Raw genomic sequence first — 19,434 nt, forward strand, 5'->3', positions numbered from 1 at the left:
GTGGGGGAGGGGGAGTTCCATGAGGGGGCGCATGCGACCGGTGTTGGTTCCTAGAACTCCATTTTGCACCACATAGACAAGGATGGCAAAGTGGTTGGTGCTGAATACGCACTTCTCCTTGTTGTACGTAAGGTTGAGGAGTTTGGCGGTGTGGAGGAATTTGGAAAGGTTAGCGTCATGGTCCTGCTGGTCGTGGCCGCAGATGGTGACTTTATCCAGGTACGGGAAGTCCGTACCGGTCACCCATTCGGTCCATCTCCCATTGGAAGACCGAGACCCCATTAGTGACGCCGAAGGGAACCCTAAGGAAGTGGTAAAAGCGGCCGTCCGTTTCAAACGCAGTGCACGGGCGGTTCGCCTTGCGAATGGTGGTTGGCAGATTTCTGGTCAACTGTAGAGAAGACCCGGTACTGTGCAATCTGATTGACCATATCAGATATGCGTGGGAGGGGGTACTCATCGAGCTGCGTGTACCGATTGATTGTTTGACTGTAGTCAAGGACCATCCTGTTTTTCTCTCCAGTTTTCACAACTTGGGCTCTCCAGGGGCTGTTGCTGGCCTCGATGATGCCGTCCCGCAGTAGCCGCTGGACCTCAGACCTGATGAAGGTCCTGTCCTGGACGCTGTACCGTCTGCTCCTGGTGGCGACGGGTTTGCAATCCGGGGTGAGGTTTGCAAACAAAGAAGGCGGATCGACCTTAAGAGTTGTGAGACCCCATGCAGTAAGGGGTGGTAGGGGCCCACCGAATTTCAGAGTTAGACTTTGGAGGTTGCACTGGAAGTCCAGGCCGAGTAGCAAGGGAGCGCAGAGGTTGGGGAGGACGTAGAGCCGGAAGTCGCTGAACTCTACGCCCTGGATGGTGAGGGTGGCGGTGCAGTACCCCCAGATCTCCACGGACTGGGATCCGAAGGTCAGTGAGATTTGTTGTGTGATGGGGTGTACCGCGAGGGAGCAGCGCCTTACCATATCGGGGTGGTTGAAGCTCTCTGCGCTCCCGGTGTCAAGAAGGCATGATGTCTTGTGCCCATCGACCTTTACTGTCATCGACGCGGTTGCGAGGTTGTGTGGCTGGGACTGGTTGATCGTGATGGAGGCGAGCTGTAGCTGGTGTTGGAAGGCCCCTGGCTGGTCGACGGCGGTTGCAGGCGATGAGCGGCCTGATGAGGTGCCTGATGAGCAGAGGTCCTGAGGTGGGGAAGATGGCGGCGCCCATGGGGCGCACGTAGCGGGCGGTGTTAAAGATGGCGGTGCCCACGGGCCGCACGTGTCCAGATGCAAGCAAGATGGCGGCGCCCATGGGGCGCACGGAGCGGGCGGTGTTAAAGATGGCGGTGCCCACGGGCTGCACGTGTCCAGATGCAAGCAAGATGGTGGCACCCATGGGCCGCACGTGTTCTGAGGCAAGGAAGATGGCGGCACCCACAGGCCGCATGTGGGTTGCGGGGTCTAAAATGGCGGCGCCCACAGGTCGCACGTGGTGGGTGCAGCAACAATGGGCCTGGTTACAGCGTCGATCGACCGGGCCTGGCACACCGCAGCGAAATGTCCTTTCTTTCCGCAGGCCTTGCAGAGTGCGCTCCGCGCCGGGCAGTGCTGCCGGGGTGCTTTATCTGTCCGCAGAAGTAGCACTTGGGTTCCCGGGGTTGGCTGGCTGCCGCGCGGTGCAGGCCTGGGGTTGGCTGGGGGTGGTCGCTGGTGGGGTGAACGCTGGGGCAGTCGCTGGTGAGGTCCATGATGTCCAGGAGGGGTGCGTCGTGCGGTCGGGGGCGTACGCTTGTACATTATGGAGGCGACCGTTGGTGAGGTCGCGACTTTCTTGGTCGCTGCGAGGTCGAGGGTAAGAGGAGCTGGCGGATGTACGCTGACCCTATGCCCGGAACGAAAGCGTCCTTGATTAGGAGTTCGAAACGTTCTGAAACAGCCTGGCAATCGCAGTCCCTCGCATGGGCATGCAGGGCACGCCAGAAATCTTCCACAGACTCACCGGGGAGTTGATGCCACGTGGACAGGAGATGCCTGGCGTAGATTTTGTTGGTCTGTTGCGTGTAGTTCTCTTTCAGTAGCACCATGGCCTCAGCGTAGGTAGGCACATCCCGGATGAGGGGAAAGATATTGGAGCTCAGCCATGTATACAGGATCTGGAGTTTCTGTGCCTCTGTGGGTGGTTCTGTCGCAGATCCGATGTCGGCTTCAAAGCAAACTAGCCAGTGGACGAAGTCCAACTTGGGGTTGTCTGCTTGAGGATGCAGCTGCAGGCGATCTGGCTTGATGCGGAGATCCATCGTTGTAAAATCTCTGCTTAATAAATTGATGTACTATCAATTATGACAAGACGAGAGTAGAGAGTAATCAAGGCTTTATTAAACAGAGATGTGTAGCCTCCTGCAGCTGCTGCCGAAATGCCTTCAGTTCGGTGAGCACGCACATTTATACTCCACCTAATCGGCGGAGCCAGCAGGCAGGGATCTACCCCCGTACCTGGAGTACAGGAGCCTTACCGTATTACAGCTCGTATGTGATATATGCAACAGTGGTGACTACCACACACACACACACGTGCGCTGCCCATACGTGTGCCAACACATGTGTGCCCACACACTGTCCTACACACATGCTGCCCCCCACACATACATACGCACGCTGCCTCCACAAACATACACGCTGCCACACACACACGTCCACAAACACGCACACACTACTCACACACACACACAAATGCTGCCCCCCACACACAGAAATGCACATGGTGCCATATAAACACACACACTGCCTACACACGTGCTGCTCCACACACAAACACGCTGCCCCTCACAAACATACATATGGTGCACACGTACGCTGCCCACATGCTCATATAAGAACATAAGAACATAAGAACTAGGAGCAGGAGTAGGCCATCTGGCCCCTCGAGCCTGCTCCGCCATTCAATGAGATCATGGCTGATCTTTTGTGGATTCAGCTCCACTTTCCGGCCCGAATACCATAACCCTTAATCCCTTTATTCTTCAAAAAACTATCTATCTTTACCTTAAAAACATTTAATGAAGGAGCCTCAACTGCTTCACTGGGCAAGGAATTCCATAGATTCACAACCCTTTGGGTGAAGAAGTTCCTCCTAAACTCAGTCCTAAGTCTACTTCCCCTTATTTTGAGGCTATGGCCCCTAGTTCTGCTTTCACCCGCCAGTGGAAACAACCTGCCCGCATCTATCCTATCTATTCCCTTCATAATTTTAAATGTTTCTATAAGATCCCCCCTCATCCTTCTAAATTCCAACGAGTACAGTCACAGTCTACTCAACCTCTCCTCATAATCCAACTCCTTCAGCTCTGGGATTAACCTAGTGAATCTCCTCTGCACACCCTCCAGTGCCAGTATGTCCTTTCTCAAGTAAGGAGACCAAAACTGAACACAATACTCCAGGTGTGGCCTCACTAACACCTTATACAATTGCAACATAACCTCCCTAGTCTTAAACTCCATCCCTCTAGCAATAAAGAAGAAAATTCCATTTGCCTTCTTAATCACCTGTTGCACCTGTAAACCAACTTTCTCTGACTCATGCACTAGCACACCCAAGTCTCTGCACAGTGGCATGCTTTAATATTTTATCGTTTAAATAATAATCCCGTTTGCTGTTATTCCTACCAAAATGGATAACCTCACATTTGTCAACATTGTATTCCATCTGCCAGACCCTAGCCCATTCACTTAACCTATCCAAATCCCTCTGCAGACTTCCAGTATCCTCTGCACTTTTCACTTTACCACTCATCTTAGTGTCATCTGCAAACTTGGACACATTGCCCTTGGTCCCCAACTCCAAATCATCTATGTAAATTGTGAACAATTGTGGGCCCAACACGGATCCCTGAAAGACACCACTAGCTACTGATTGCCAACCAGAGAAACACCCATTAATCCCCACTCTTTGCTTTCTATTAATTAACCAATCCTCTATCCATGCTACTACTTTACCCTTAATGCCATGCATCTTTATCTTATGCAGCAACCTTTTGTATGGCACCTTGTCAAAGGCTTTCTGGAAATCCAGATATACCACATCCATTGGCTCCCCGTTATCTACTGCACTGGTAATGTCCTCAAAAAATTCCACTAAATTAGTTGGGCACGACCTGCCCTTTATGAAGCCATGCTGCGTCTGCCCAATGGGACAATTTCTATCCAGATGCCTCGCTATTTCTTCCTTGATGATAGATTCCAGCATCTTCCCTACTACCAAAGTTAAGCTCACTGGCCTATAATTTCCTGCTCACTGCCTACCTCCTTTTTTAAACAGTGGTGTCACGTTTGCTAATTTCCAATCCACCGGGACCACCCCAGAGTCTAGTGAATTTAGGTAAATCATCATTAGTGCATCTGCAATTTGCCTAGCCATCTCTTTTAGCACTCTGGGATGCATTCCATCAGCGCCAGGAGACTTGTCTACCTTTAGCCCCATTAGCTTGCCCATCACTACCTCCTTAGTGATAACAATCCTCTCAAGGTCCTCACCTGTCTTAGCCTCATTTCTATCAGTCGCTGGCATGTTATTTGTGTCTTCCATTGTGAAGACTGACCCAAAAAACCTGTTCAGCTCCTCAGCCATTTCCTCATCTCCCATTATTAAAACTCCCTTCTCATCCTCTAAAGGACCAATATTTACCTTAGCCACTCTTTTTTGTTTTATATATTTGTAAAAACTTTTACTGTCTTTTTATATTTTGAGCAAGTTTACACTCATAATCTATCTTACTATTCTTTATAGCTTTTTTAGTAGCTTTCGGTTGCCCCTAAAAATTTCCCAGTCCTCTAGTCTCCCACCAATCTTTGCCACTTTATGTGCTTTTTCCTTCAATTTGATACTCTCCCTTATTTCCTTAGATATCCACGGTCGATTTTCCCTCTTTCTACCGTCCTTCCTTCCTTTTTGTTGGTATAAACCTTTGCTGAGCACTGTGAAAAATCGCTTGGAAGGTTCTCCACTGTTCCTCAACTGTTCCACCATAAAGTCTTTGCTCCCAGTCTACCTTAGCTATTTCTTCTCTCATCCCATTGTAATCTCCTTTGTTTAAACACAAAACACTAGTATTTGATTTTACTTTCTCACCCTCCATCTGTATTTTAAATTCCACCATATTGTGATCGCTCCTTCTGAGAGGATCCCTAACTATAAGATCATGAAGCAATCCTGTCTCATTACACAGGACAAGATCTAGGACCGCTTGTTCCGTCATAGGTTCCATTACATACTGTTCTAGGAAACTATCGCGGATACATTCTATAAACTCCTCCTCAAGGTTGCCTTGACCGACCGTGTTAAACCAATTGACATGTAGATTAAAATCCCCCATGATAACTGCTGTACCATTTCTACATGCATCAGTTATTTCTTTGTTTATTGCCTGCCCCACCATAATGTTACTATTTGCTGGCCGATAGACTACTCCTATCAGTGACTTTTTCGCCTTACTATTCCTGATTTCCACCCAAATGGATTCAACCTTATCCTCCATAGCACCGATGTCATCCCTTACTATTGCCCGGATGTCATCCTTAAATAACAGAGCAACACCACCTCCCTTACCATCCACTCTGTCCTTCCGAATAGTTTGATACCCTCGGATATTTAACTCCCAGTCATGACCATCCTTTAACTATGTTTCAGTAATGGCCACTAAATCATAGTCATTCACGATGATTTGTGTCATCAACTCATTTACTTTATCCTGAATACTACGAGCATTCAGGTAAAGTACACTTATGTTGGTTTTTTTTACCTCTGTTTTGAATCTTAACATCTCCAGTTTTATTCCTTTTAGTATTACTGGGCCTATTCACTGAGCTCGCCTCAGTCACTGTACCTTGTACTGTCACCCTTTTTGACTTTTGACTATGTCTTCTCTGCCTTGCACTTTCCCCCTTACTTCCTTTGCTTCTGTCCCTGTTTTACTACCTTCCAACTTCCTGCATCGGTTCCCACCCCCCTGCCACATTAGTTTAAACCCTCCCCAACAGCTCTAGCAAACACCCCCCTAGGACATCGGTTCCAGTCCTGCCCAAGTGCAGACCGTCCGGTTTGTACTGGTCCCACCTCCCCCAGAACCGGTCCCAATGCCCCAGTAATTTGAATTCCTCCCTCTTGCACCATCTCCCGAGCCACGCATTCATCCTATCTATCCTGACATTCCTACTCTGACTAGCTCGTGGCACTGGTAGCAATCCTGAGATTACTACCTTTGAGGTCCTACTTTTTAGTTTAACTCCTAACTCCCTGAATTCTGCTTGTAGGACCTCATCCCGTTTTTTACCTATATCGTTGGTGCCTATGTGCACCACGACAGCTGGCTGTTCACCCTCCCCCCCAGAATATCCTGCAGCCGCTCAGAGACATCCTTGACCCTTGCACCAGGGAGGCAACATACCATCCTGGAGTCTTGATTGCGTCCACAGAACCGTCTGTCTATTCCCCTTACGATCGAGTCCCCTATCACTCTAGCCCTGCCATTTTTCTTCCTGCCCGGCTGCGCAGCAGAGCCAGCCATGGTGCCATGAACCTTGCTGCTGCCTTCCCCTGGTGAGCCATCTCCCCCCACAGTATCCAAAGCGGTATATCTGTTTTGCAGGGAGGTGACGACAGGGACACCTGCACTGCCTTCCTACTCTTGCTCTGTCTTTTGGTCACCCATTTTCTATCTCCCTCAGTAACTTTCACCTGCGGTGTGACCAACTCGCTAAACGTGCTATCCACGACCTCCTCAGCAGGAGCTGCAACTGAACACACTGCTTGCACGTGAAAGAGCCAGGGACAGTGGACGTGTCCCTGAGCTTCCACATTGCACACGAGGAGCATGACACGGGTCTGGGATCTCCTGCCATGTCTTAAACATTAGGTAAACTTATACAACTACAATTTCAAAATCAAAATAAATAAATTAGACAATGAAAAGAAAAACTACTTACAGTCACTTACCAGGGTTAAAATGCACCTCCGAAAAAGCACCTTCTCTCACTCTGCACTATATTACCAAGTTGCAATTCCCACTATGGATGTGCCTCACTCCGGCTGCATCTCCTTGACAAGCGCAAGCTTCCCACATGCACACACTGTCCACATGCACATGCTGCCCACACACTCACACACGCATACGCTGACCCTCATCTACACATCCACACACACAAACACACATGCTGCTTACTCAAAACAAAAGATCAAATTACAGAAAGAGTTGAGGTTTTCAGGTAATTAATAATTGCTGAACAAATGCAAAGCATTCTGGTAGCAATAAATTGTATGTGGGTGCCTGCGTGTGGATGTGTTGGGTGTGACAGTGAGAGTGAGAAAACGGACACTGGGAGTAAGATACACTATCTCTCCCCCCACACCCCCCCCAAACACACACACACTGATTCTCCAATACACACACACACATTACCCCTCCCCAGGCATACACACAAGCTGACACACACTCGCTGACTGACACACACACACACACACACACATACTGAACCCCCCACATAATACGCATACACATACCAACATAAACCCTGCCCCCCTCCCATTCACACAATTGCTGTATCGCCGCCTACACACATTCGCTGCCCTGCCAGACCTTACACACACACACATGCTGCCACACACATACACATGCTGCTCCATACACATACATGCTGCCCCACCCACACACTAGACACACACACATACGCCAAGAACTCCGGTGTCAGAGCGATCGGGTACAGCTGGGCCACCTCATGATTTGAGTCCTCCAGTCTCTGCCTCTCCACCTTCCAGATTGAACCCTATGCGCCTTGAACAAAATTATCCCCTCTCCCTAAGCACTGCCTTCAGGGCCTCCCAGACTTTGCATGGTGAGACTACCCCATTCCTGTTAAACTCAACATATTCCTCGATAGCAGTGGATACTCGCTCACCAAATCTCTTATCCCAGTCTCTGTGGGAGTGTCTGAGAGAGGCCCTGCTCCAACATCAGGTCCACAAAATGCGGAGCATGATCTGATACAATGATCACCGATACTCCATCCTCTCCACTCCTGGGAGGAGGGACTTACCCATCACAAAGAAGCCCATTAAGGAGTAGACCCGGTGAACATGAGGAAAATGTGTAAACCGGCACGGAACACACGGGGCTGGTTGGTTATTATTCCCGTACAGCTTGAGGAGTATGAACTCCCCTGCTATTTACTGGGCTGATACCAAGTTGTATATAAGGTCGGCCAGATAGATTTCATAGAATTTACAATGCAGAAGGAGGCCATTCGGCTCATCGAGTCTGCACCGGATGTTGGAAAGTGCATCTACCAAAGTCCATACCTCCCCCCTAACCCCACACCTCCACAATATTAAATGTGGTGATTTCCACAGGTGTTTATATTTTTGGACCCAGCCTTCTTTTCGTTCTGGCTGAATCATCACTCAATAACGAGCTGCTTTATTCTCCAGACCCGCTAGAACATTCCAGATGACGAGCAACAAAAACAATACAAGGGAGACTTTGGAATCTAATGGCTATATCCTTCTAACTCTTGTTTTCAGCAGGCAATTTACAGCTCTGATGGTGATGTGGGGTGGGAGGGGGGGTGGCAGGCACTGATGCTGCCGATGTTCTGGGGGGCCGGTTACTGTATCCTTGAGATCGGGCACCCTGATTTCTCTGAATTTGGGCTTCTCACCGTGTTTAGGCCTTGCCCCTCTCAGTGCTGGTGGTGCAAACCATGCCCCCCAAAATTTTGAAGTGTAGGTAGATTGCAATCTGGATCGTGCCGACTCACCCAAAGGGAATCGCACTGCATTTCCTGCTCAAGATCACACTTAGAAAATGTTTGGGAGAATTGGGCCCACTATCCCAGTTAAACATGAACTAGCAAATTGTGGTCCATTATAAACCATTCGGCAGATACAGCTATGACAAATCTTACAAATTCATCCAGTAGTCCACACTTCATATAGGACATCCAACTCCATTACGAAGCTCTTCAAAACTCTGTCTTCCTCACAAGGAATTTCAGCTCCTCTTCTTGGAGCTATAGTGTGATCCCAAGCCAGAGGTTGCGCACAATTAACCTGAGTTCCACAGGCACAGTCTTCATCACAAATGTCATGTGCCTGCCGACCCTCCTCAACTGGGCCTGGATGGCATAGTCCACCAATGATGTCTTCAAAGTAGCAGAAACTGCTGCGGCAATGTATTCTGAGCTTCAGGATCCAGCCTCTGCTGCCTTCAGTCTGCCTGTACTGCACAACTGGACTTGTTTCTTCCAACCAGCTTGTATGGCGCTGGGTCCCTGTATATAGTCTCAACCACTCTCAGTCTGTCCAGAAACTTTGGTTTCCAAAGCTCAGTTTCAGGTTTCATGTCCTTAGAAACTGGAGGGTCAGTTTCCTTACTCTGTTACCTTTTCAGTTTGGGATTGCCCCAGAAATACAAGTTTGACAACACAGAATCCTTGACAAAATAAAAGACATTTCCCATTATGTTTGGAATGCCTTAGGCATAGTGGGTTGGTTAGTGCTCCATTATTTTCTATATTAATGCAAAGTGCGTGAGACCTTCTGGCTCGTCACGCTGGTGGGATCTTCGGTCCCATCAGCAGTGCACCCCGACCATGGGTTTCCCAGTGGTGTTCGGTGGATTCATCGGGAAATCCCACTGACAGCAGTGCGACCAGAAGGTCCTGCCACCGGCCAACAACGAGCCGCCTCCCACTGCCGAGAAACATATCGCGGGGAAGCCAGAGAATCAGTGTTTTTGTTAGAAATGATGGAGTCTAAGGGACGGGAAGGAGTGAAGGGACCTGGATGGGCGTTGGGTATTGATGAGTTGTTGGAGCTTGCCATCTTTAACAGCTGAAAGGAAGAGAAAAGGTTTCTTTTTTGACAAAGAGTCATCCAGACTCATAAACGTTAGCTCTCTTCTCTCTCCACAGATGCTTCAGACCTGCTGAGATTGTCCAGACTTCCCTTTGCTTTGCCAAGTCTTCAGTTTCTCAATGTTTGGTAACAAATTGGTCAGCAAATTGGTCAGTTATGAACCTATTTATATCTGTTTGTTGCTCTTCAAAATGTAATTCTCTTTTTCAGTGAAGTCTAGTTTATTAATAAAATAAAACAAAGATTTCTAAATAGATGTTTAACTCAATATACCACAGATGAATTAAAGAGGCTGTACCTTGGAAGAACGTAGGACAACAGTAAGAGGCAGATGTAGCCATCAGCTTTTGGAAGTAAATCATGGCAGCTTTCGAACAAGTATCCTCGGCAGAAACAGCAAGTAAAACCCGAAGGGAAGATGACAATGGCTTACCACTACTGCAGGGTTTGGACGTGACGGACTGGAAGAGAGCCGAGGTGCATAATGATAAACAAATGGCTCTGATGGAGAAAGCTCGGGAATTCTTTCAGACCTGTGACCGAGAAGAGAAAGGCTTTATTAACCGAACAGATATGCAGGTAAGATTTGAGGGTGAGGATTTACACATTGCTTCTGAAATTTAATAACTGATTCTTTAGCCTACTTTCAAAATAAAAAAAATGGTTCAAGCCAAAACCTTGATGTATTTTCACTTCTCACTAATGCGCTTGAATGGATTCTTCCCTGACAGAATAATCAGAATCTCGAGAGATACAGCATAAATGTCCGTTCCCACTAAATCTCCTGGATTTTGCCTGCCTGGAAGTCAGGAGCTCTCTGGTGGTGATGGGTCAGCCCTGAATGCTTTCTTCACAGCTGTTGTTTTGTTCATTTTCAGTTTTCATTTCAACCTTATTCCACCATTTACAATTTTTGACAGCATACTATTCCAGGAACAGGAGGAGGCCATTCAGCCCCTTCAGTCTGTTCAGTCACCACGAGCATCTGACCTGTATCTGATCCCTATTTATCCACCTTGATTCCACAACCTGCAATGCCCTTAATTAACAACAACCATTTGATCCTCCGCCTCAGTAGCTTAACTGTTTCTCCCTGTCGACTCAATCAACTGCTTTAATCAGTTTAAACATTTAAATTGTATCACCAAATAATCTTCTATATTTTAGCGAATCTATGTCGAGTCTTTACAAACTGTCCTTGTGATTTAACCCATTTCACAGTGGTATCATGATGATCCTGCGTCCACTCCGAGCTCGACACATCCTTCCTCAAGTGCAGGGCCCTCCAGGATTCTCCAGAAGTGGTCAGATCAGAGATCTGCTTAGCTGTATATTCCAGCCCTTGAGTTCTAAAGGCTAACATTCCAATAGAATTTTTTTTTTGTGCTTGACTTCTCTGAGATGTCAGGGCAAAGAGAAAATTATTTGGAGTTGTACAACGTTACGTGTCAAGTGGTTTTCATTCTGGCTCATGTGTTGGCATTGCCCATCGTTGCAGCAGATTTCCAGAGGAGGGCAGTACTGCCCTTTTTGTGAAGATGTAGTTGCTGAATTTACTTCACGATTTGTTAGCTGCTAATCAAGCCCCCATCCTTGGCCATTTTCTCCATCTTGTAATTCTGAAGGGGTAAGTGATTTGTGTGCTCCTTGCAAATTGCCTGCTGAAAACAAGAGTTAGAAGGATATAGCCATTAGATTCCAAAGTCTCCCTTGTATTGTTTTTGTTGCTCGTCATCTGGAATGTTCTAGAGGGTCTGGAGAATAAAGCAGCTCGTGATTGAGTGATGATTCAGCCAGAACGAAAAGAAGGCTGGGTCCAAAAATATAAACACCTGTGGAAATCACCACATTTAATATTGTAATATCTAATTGCTTTCTTTCTGTTTTCCAACACCTCCGCATTAGTATTAGCCAATGCCTTGTACTATGAGTCTCTTGTATGTAGTTGAACAAATGCAGCAAACAATACCCACCACAGTTACTTTATCTCTGCTATTTCTTTGAATGATGTTGGAAGGTGAATGAAATACACCCTGCATTTTGAGACTGGCCCAGGCATGACTGGTTGGCGCATTGATCTGTGCTGCATTAAGATTACATGCCCCATAATTTCCCAGCTATTCCCAATCTATTTTTTTTACCTTTCCTGTGCTTCAGTGTGCTTTTCCTTTCTACAGACTGAGTCTCTCCTACGTGTCTATTTGCATCTTTGGATGTAAATCAGTGGTGGGCTACCCGTGGCCCGGGGGCCTCCTGCTGGGTTCTGAATGCGGCCCACGAAAAATCTTATTGTCCGTCGCCCTCGTGCAGGGTTGCCTCATTCTGGTGATTTCCAACCGCGTCGTTTTTTTCCTACCTGTATGACTGAAGTGATTTGCACATAAAGCACTCATGTGCCTGCTAATTGCTCACAACATTGACTGAGAGCCGTGCGCTTCCTCTGCATCCATAATGTAAATATTTATTTTGTTTTTACAATTTTAGGTTGATGTTAGTTCTATTAATATATAAATGATTCAGCATTTTCTATAACTTGTTCTGAAATATTTGTGCTGTATCCCGCGATACCCATCCTATCCATGTATTTGCTGAGATGCCTTTTGAACACCGTTAATGTATCTGCTTCCACAATCTTCCCTGGCAGCGTGGTCCAGGCACTCACAACTCTCTGTGTAAAAAACCTGCCTCGCTCATCCCCTCTAAACTTTAACCCACGGACATTAAAGCCATGGCCCCTGGTGACTGACCCCTCCATCTTGGAAAGAGTGCCTGCCCATCCACTCTATCCATGCCCCTCATAATCAGGTCCCCCCTCAACCTCCTTCATTCTAATGAAAACAGTCCTAGTCCGAATTAGTGAACAAGCCTGATTCAGATGAAGGAGAGCCACTCATGCAGCCCACTCACTAGCCTAGGTTGCCCATCACTGATGTAAACTATCAAGTTGTAGTGACCTAACAACCCTAATTTGCATTACCAACGCAAACCCCCACTGAAATACCTAATCTCTACTAATGACTCCAGTCCCTCCTAACCCTAACCCACTAACCACTCTAATCTTAACTAACTACCCTAACCTCCACTAACTAACCTATATCCATATCTGGTAGTCTCTTGACCATATATTCTGCTAACTACCATAACCCTGTTCAACTGTCCTACCCTAACTTCTGTTGATTCCTCTAACCTAACCCTCACTGACTATTCTGCATGAAACATTGGCAGTTGTACAATTTTAATATTTGTTTTCTCTGTGAAAATTGAAGTGAGGATTTTATCACCACTTTTCAGGACAACCTCCCTTTCTCTTAATTTCTTCCTTCGCTTTATTTCTCGACCCCCACTGTGACCTCTCCTTTTAATATACAGATTGAAAGGCCTTTGTTGCTTGATAGTTTTCCATCATTTGCCTTTTGGCTTGAATTTCCTTTTATAGCTTTCCCTGTAAATTTGTCCTGGTGTTTTGTTATCAGTCTTGTAAAAGCTGAGTGCTTCTATTTTTAGTTCAAACTTGAGCTAATCTTATTCATCAGTGAAAGCTGAGCCTTTGATACACTTCCTGTCTTTCTGACTGGAATTTACCTGATTTGGTTCCCTCGCCAGTCTAAATACCGCTTCACTCTTTAAGGCCATCTTTTCATTTTCCTCATTTATTGGTATCAGCACATAAATTCTCACAGGGAGGTAAGTTTTCAGGAACATCTTAAAGGTGGCAACAGAGGTGGTGGTCTTGGATATGAATTCCAGAGCTAATGCCCAGGCATCGCCTTATATCGCCCATTACTGCCCCATCTGCCACCGAAACCCTCATCCATGCCTTTATTACCTTTAGCCTCAACCATTGCAGTCCCCTCCTGGCTTACAAAGAACAAAGAAACGTACAACCCAGGAACAGGCCCTTCGGCCCTCCAAGCCTGCGATGACGATGCTTCCCGTCTAACCTAAAACCTTCTACATTTCCGGGGTCCATATCCCTCTATTCCCATCCTATTCACGTATTTGTCAAGGCTCCCCTCAAACATCACTATCGTACCTGCTTCCACCACCTTGTCTGTTTATTTAGGCAGAGAGTTCCAGGCACCCACCACCCTCTATGTAACAAACTTCCTTCGCACATCTCCTCTAAACTTGACCCTTTGCACCTTGAACCTATGTCCCCTAGCAATTGACTCTTCCACCCTGGGAAAAAACTTCTGACTATCCACTAGGTCCGTGCCCCTCATAATCTTGTAGACTTCTATCAGATCGTCCCTCAACCTCTGTTGTTCCACTGAGAACAAACCAAGTTTATCCAACCTCTATCTTTCACCCTCTGTAACACTGAGCTCATTCAAATGATGGCTGTCCTGTCTGTCATAATGTCCACTCATGTATATAATGAGATGCAGACAGGCAGTGATTGACACACAGGATCACCAATGAACACACAACACAGAACAACCAATCACCAGACAGGACACCACCACTATAAAGCCCACAGGGCATTAAGACTCCCTCTCTCTCAGGACCCAGATACTGAGACAGTCAGAGTGCACAAGTTAGTGAGCACCACTGCCATGTGGTAGCTAGTAAGTCTGGTCGAGCCAGTAAGAGGTCATCAGTAGGATTAGTAGAGTGTCAACCCACAGCTGAATATGTACAGCAGTTCATAGTTAAATAAAACAGTGTTGGATCATCTCCGGTGTCAGACATTTGTTTCTAGCTTCCCTGCATCCAGTTGCAGTCAACGTTGAACCAACCTGTCTGACACATCACTGTCCTCACCTATAGCAAGACCCAATCACATGACCTGTCTCTGTCCTAGATTTGCATCCGGTTCTTGAAAGCTTCAAATTAAAAATCTGAACCTCTGTATTCAAAGCTCTTTATTGTTTTATCCTTCCCTCACACTGTAATTATCTCTTTTCACAATACTTGACCTGAATGAACAAACAGAGGCAAGAACAGAGGACACTGGAAAAACTCAGCAAGTCTGCCAGCGTCCATCAGGAGAGATACAGAGTTAACATTTTGAGTCATAGACCCGACAGATTCAAACAATCGGCCCTTGACATTCAATGGCAGTACCATCCCTGAATTCAACATCCTGGGGGTTACCATGGACCAGAAACTGAACTGGACTGGCCACATAAATACTGTGGCTACAAGAGCAGTCAGAGGCTAGGAATCTTGCAGTGAGTAACTGACCTCCTGACTCCCCAAAGCCTGTCCACTACAACATAGAACATAGAACATACAGTGCAGAAGGAGGCCATTCGGCCCATCAATCTGCACCGCCCTACTTAAGCCCCCACTTCCACCCTATCCCCATAACCCAATAACCTCTCCTAACCTTTTTGGACACTAAGGGCAATTTAGCATGGCCAATCCACCTAACCTGCATGTCTTTGGGCTGTGGGAGGAAACCGGAGCACCCGGAGGAAACCCACGCAGACACGTGGAGAACATGCAGACTCTGCACAGACTGTGACCCAGCCAGGTATAGAAATTGGGACCCTGGCGCTGTGAAGCCACAGTACTATCCTCTTGTGCTACCGTGCTGCCCACAAGGCACAGGTCAGGAATCTGATGGAATGCTCTTCACTTGTCTGGATTGGTATCCCTTCCACAAACAGTCACTCCCTCCACTACCGATGCACAGTCGCAGCTGTGTGTACCATCTACAAGACGCACTGCAGGAACTCCCCAAGGTTCCTCAGGCAGCACCTTTCAAACACACGACCACTACCATCTAAAAGGACAAGAGCAGCAGATACCTGGGAACACCACCACCTGGAGGATCCCCTTCAAGTCACTCACCATCCTGACTTTGTTCTTCACTGTCGCTCGGTGATGCGACCATCAATTCACTCAAGACACGAGAGGAAGTAAACTGTGGCTTTAATCGACTTACAACTGAGCCTGCCTGCGACCAGAAGAACTGAGGGCAGACTCACAAGACCGCAGCACTTTATACTCCCAGTAGTGGGAGGGGCCATGGGCGGAGCCATGAGCAGAGCCAAGGGTGGAGCTCTGTACAAGCTCCTCATCTCCCCCTGTGGGCAGAGCCGCGCAACGGCTGACAGATGGAGCCCACAGGGACACAGTGATACACAGTGTGGGTTATGCATTATACATTCACCACACTGGGTCTAAGTCCTGGAATTCCATCCTTAACAACACTGTGGGTGTACCTACACCTCAGTGACTGCAGTGGCTCAAAAAGGCAACTCACCACCACCTTCTAAGGGACAATTAGAGATGGGAAATAATAGTCAGTGGCTCCCACATCCTGTAAATAAAGAAAACATTAGGGGGACAGGTTATCTAAAGTTGGCTTGAATTTCCTTGAGTTTAAAAGATTATTCAGAGACCTGAGCTAGAAGTTTTAAAAATGTGAAAGGGTTTGATAAACTGGATTGAGAGGGACTGTTTCCTCTGGGAGAAATCAGAATAAAGAGAGATTGTGAAATTCCAAGAAGTGTAGGAGTGAAATCACACAAAGGGTTATAGGAATCTGGACCTCCTGTGTTCACCTTGGACTGAAGTCCTTTCGATCCATTATGTCTTCTATCAATACAGCTCCTCATTCTCTCCCAGTTTCCCTGTCCTTTCTAATGATCGTATAGCCGGGAGTAGTTAGTTTTGAATCATGCCTAGCTTGTACCCAGCTTTCTGTAATGACTGCTTCATCCCCTTTCAGCTGAACTTGTGTTTCATGCATCCAGTGCACTTTTCTTATTTCAGTAACTGCCCATCCTGCCCACAGTCCTGATGGACTCTTGCCGTTTGACCGATCACACTTTGTCCTGATCTGTCTCTGTCAGTGATGCACCAACATACCTGGTGTAAATCTGTGTTTTACTATGGTAACCAGAGCGATGAAGTTATTGCAGCAAAGAGTTGGTTGGAATATGATTCTGAGAGGAGATTGTTTATTTGCAGCACCTTCAGTCGGAGCTGTCCCTCAGTTCAGGCGAGCTGCAGGATGTGTTTGATTCGCTGGATACAGATGGAAATGGTTCCCTTACCTTGGAGGAATTTAACACAGGATTCGGTGAGTTCACAGCAATAACTTCAACTTTCAATTTGTGATACAGTTAATCCTGTGACCATTTTTAGATGTGACAACCTGGAGAAGTTCCACAAGTTGGTTTTCTCAAAGCTGGAATTTGAGAAATTTCCCGCTTCTCCGATATTCATGTTAATGTATAAAGCATCGCACTGGAAGCTGACCCCCACCGATCACATTAACCCGATCATAAGAATCACCATGCTGAGTTTCTACTAATTGTGTCCATTTGCAGGACATGTGTAAAATAAAACTTTCCTTTGACACACAATGGTCTGGATTACAAACAACCCCCCCTCCCCCATGTCATGCCATCAGGTTTGAAGGTAGTGGGGGTTTGTATTATCCTGTGGCAGCCTTCCCACCACCTATACACCTAACCCTGCTCCCACTGCACTTGTGGGGAGATAGTGGACAAGTAATTCAGAGGCCCAGGCTAATGATCTGGGGACACAGGTTCAAATCCCACCATGGCAGCTGGTGGAACTTAAATTCCATTAATAAGTTGAAAAGCTAGTCTCAATAATGGTGACCATTAAACCATTGTCGATTGTTGTTAAAAACTAATGTCCTCTCGGGAAGGAAATCTGCTGTCTCTTAAATGGACATTTGTCTCTTAAATGGACATTTAAGCCCATAGACAGCCACTCAGTTCAAGGGCAATTAGGGATGGGCAAAAAATGTCTTTGTTTAAATTTTGCTTTAGGTAGAGCCCATACGTACTGATGTCTTCATGTTGAACAGTTCTCGTGTGCTTAGTCTTAATAAATGAACCTAAAACATGTTTACCCCTTTTGCGTGATTGGTGCCTTGTGTTTTGTACAGCAAATTAGGCCAAGATATTACATTATTCCAATTATAACATGACAGTGAATGGTTGTGGCCAATTAAACAATTAACTGGATGAGAAGTCTCTACAAATAATGCCACCCTAAATGACATGGGAGCTCAGCACATCAGTGCAAAAGACAAGGCTCAATCATTTGCAACCATCTTCAGCTGGCACTTCAGAAGTGCTGAGTGGATGATCCATCTCAGCCTCTTCCTAAGGTCCCCAACATCTCAGATGCCAATCCAGCCATTTTAATTCACTCCACGTAATATTAAGAAACAGCTGAAAACAAAGGCCTTGACATTATTCCAGCAATAGTACTGAAAACCTGTGCATCGGAGCTCACCATGCCTCTAGCCAAGGCATTCCTGTACAGCTGCCACACTAGCATCTACTCGGTAATGTGGAAAATTGATATGTCCTGCCTACAGAAAACAGGAAAATTCCAGACCATCAGTCTGCTCTTGATCATCAGTGAAGTGATGGAAAGGATCTTGCTCAGCAATAACCTGCTCACTGATGCACAGTTTGGATTCTGTTAACATCACTCAGCTCCTGACCTTGACATTAAGGCAGCATATGTCCAAGTGTGGCAATGAAGGGCGCTAATGTAGAGTAGGAGGGAAAATATGGCGGGTAGTACCGGTGGGAGGGGAGCGGGCTTGTGCAATATGTTACGATGGAAGTATTGAAAGTACGTGGATGTTTGCACATTTTTGCCTTTTTTTGCTTCCTTTCTGATGATGTCTGTAACTTTTTATAAAGCCAAAAACTACCTCAATAAAATTGTTTATTAAAAATAAAAATAAAAATTAAGGGCGCTAATAAAAGTAGAGTCGATGGGAATCAGTGGGAAAGCCCTCCGCTAGTTGCAGTCATACATTGCACAATGAATCTTGTTGTGGCTATTGGAGGTCAGTCATCTCAGCTCCAGGACATCACTGTAGGAGTTCCTCAGGGTAGTGTCCTCGGCCCCAACCATCTTCAGCTACTTCATCAATAACTTCCCTTCCATCATAAGGTCAGAAGTGGGGGTGTTCACTGATGATTGCACAATGTTCAGCACCACTCACGACTCCTCAGATACTGAATCAGTCCATGTCTAAATGTAGCAAGTCCTGGACAATATCCAGGATTGGGCTGACAGGTGGGAAGTAACATTCGCGCACCACGAGAGCCAGGCAATGACCATCTCCAACACGAGAATCCAACTTGTGTATGCATGTTTGTTCCTAGTTGGAGCAAGGTCACTTTCAGACTCTGATCACGTGATTTATTGATGATGTCATCGGCTGTTTGCATGGGCAAATGGGCAATCTATCTGAACAACCTGTTGAGTAAATAAACCTCTAGAACCTTCATGGTCTCCAAGCCTATCCTTTGAAAATACCACAAATAAAACTGGCGATGAGGAGGTTGGAAAAACGCTGGCAGACTCTGGAAAAGTAAAAAAAGAATAGAATTTTTTTTGATCCATTCACAGACATCCAAAAGGATTAAGAAGCGCAAAACGTTGCTACACCAAAGCTGGAGACAAAGGGGTGCCAAATATTGGTAGCTGCCATCGAAGGAACCAAAATCTAAACATTAGATTTCGGAGGGAATAACATCGCAAAGAAGCTTGCTATGTGCTCTGCCCAGAAATATCTGGAACAGTACA

General features: G+C 46.5%; 1 protein-coding gene across 3 annotated transcripts in view; it reads left to right on the forward strand.

Annotated features, from left to right (window-relative positions):
* cracr2aa (calcium release activated channel regulator 2Aa) overlaps window positions 1-19,434 on the forward strand; it is a 123,043-nt gene that overhangs the window by 12,681 nt on the left and 90,928 nt on the right. For 2 of the 3 annotated variants that reach the window (XM_038781278.1, XM_038781280.1), the window contains exons 1-3: window positions 9,963-10,040; window positions 10,170-10,470; window positions 16,816-16,927. In XM_038781278.1, the coding sequence (XP_038637206.1) occupies window positions 10,252-10,470; window positions 16,816-16,927 (331 nt within the window). In that variant the 5' untranslated portion in view covers window positions 9,963-10,040; window positions 10,170-10,251. Of the gene's footprint in view, window positions 1-9,947; window positions 10,041-10,169; window positions 10,471-16,815; window positions 16,928-19,434 lie in introns of those variants that run through there. The other variant, XM_038781279.1, reaches the window with a different exon arrangement.

The sequence above is a fragment of the Scyliorhinus canicula genome, chromosome 20 (assembly GCF_902713615.1).
Source record: "Scyliorhinus canicula chromosome 20, sScyCan1.1, whole genome shotgun sequence".
NCBI classification, from domain to species: domain Eukaryota; kingdom Metazoa; phylum Chordata; class Chondrichthyes; order Carcharhiniformes; family Scyliorhinidae; genus Scyliorhinus; species Scyliorhinus canicula.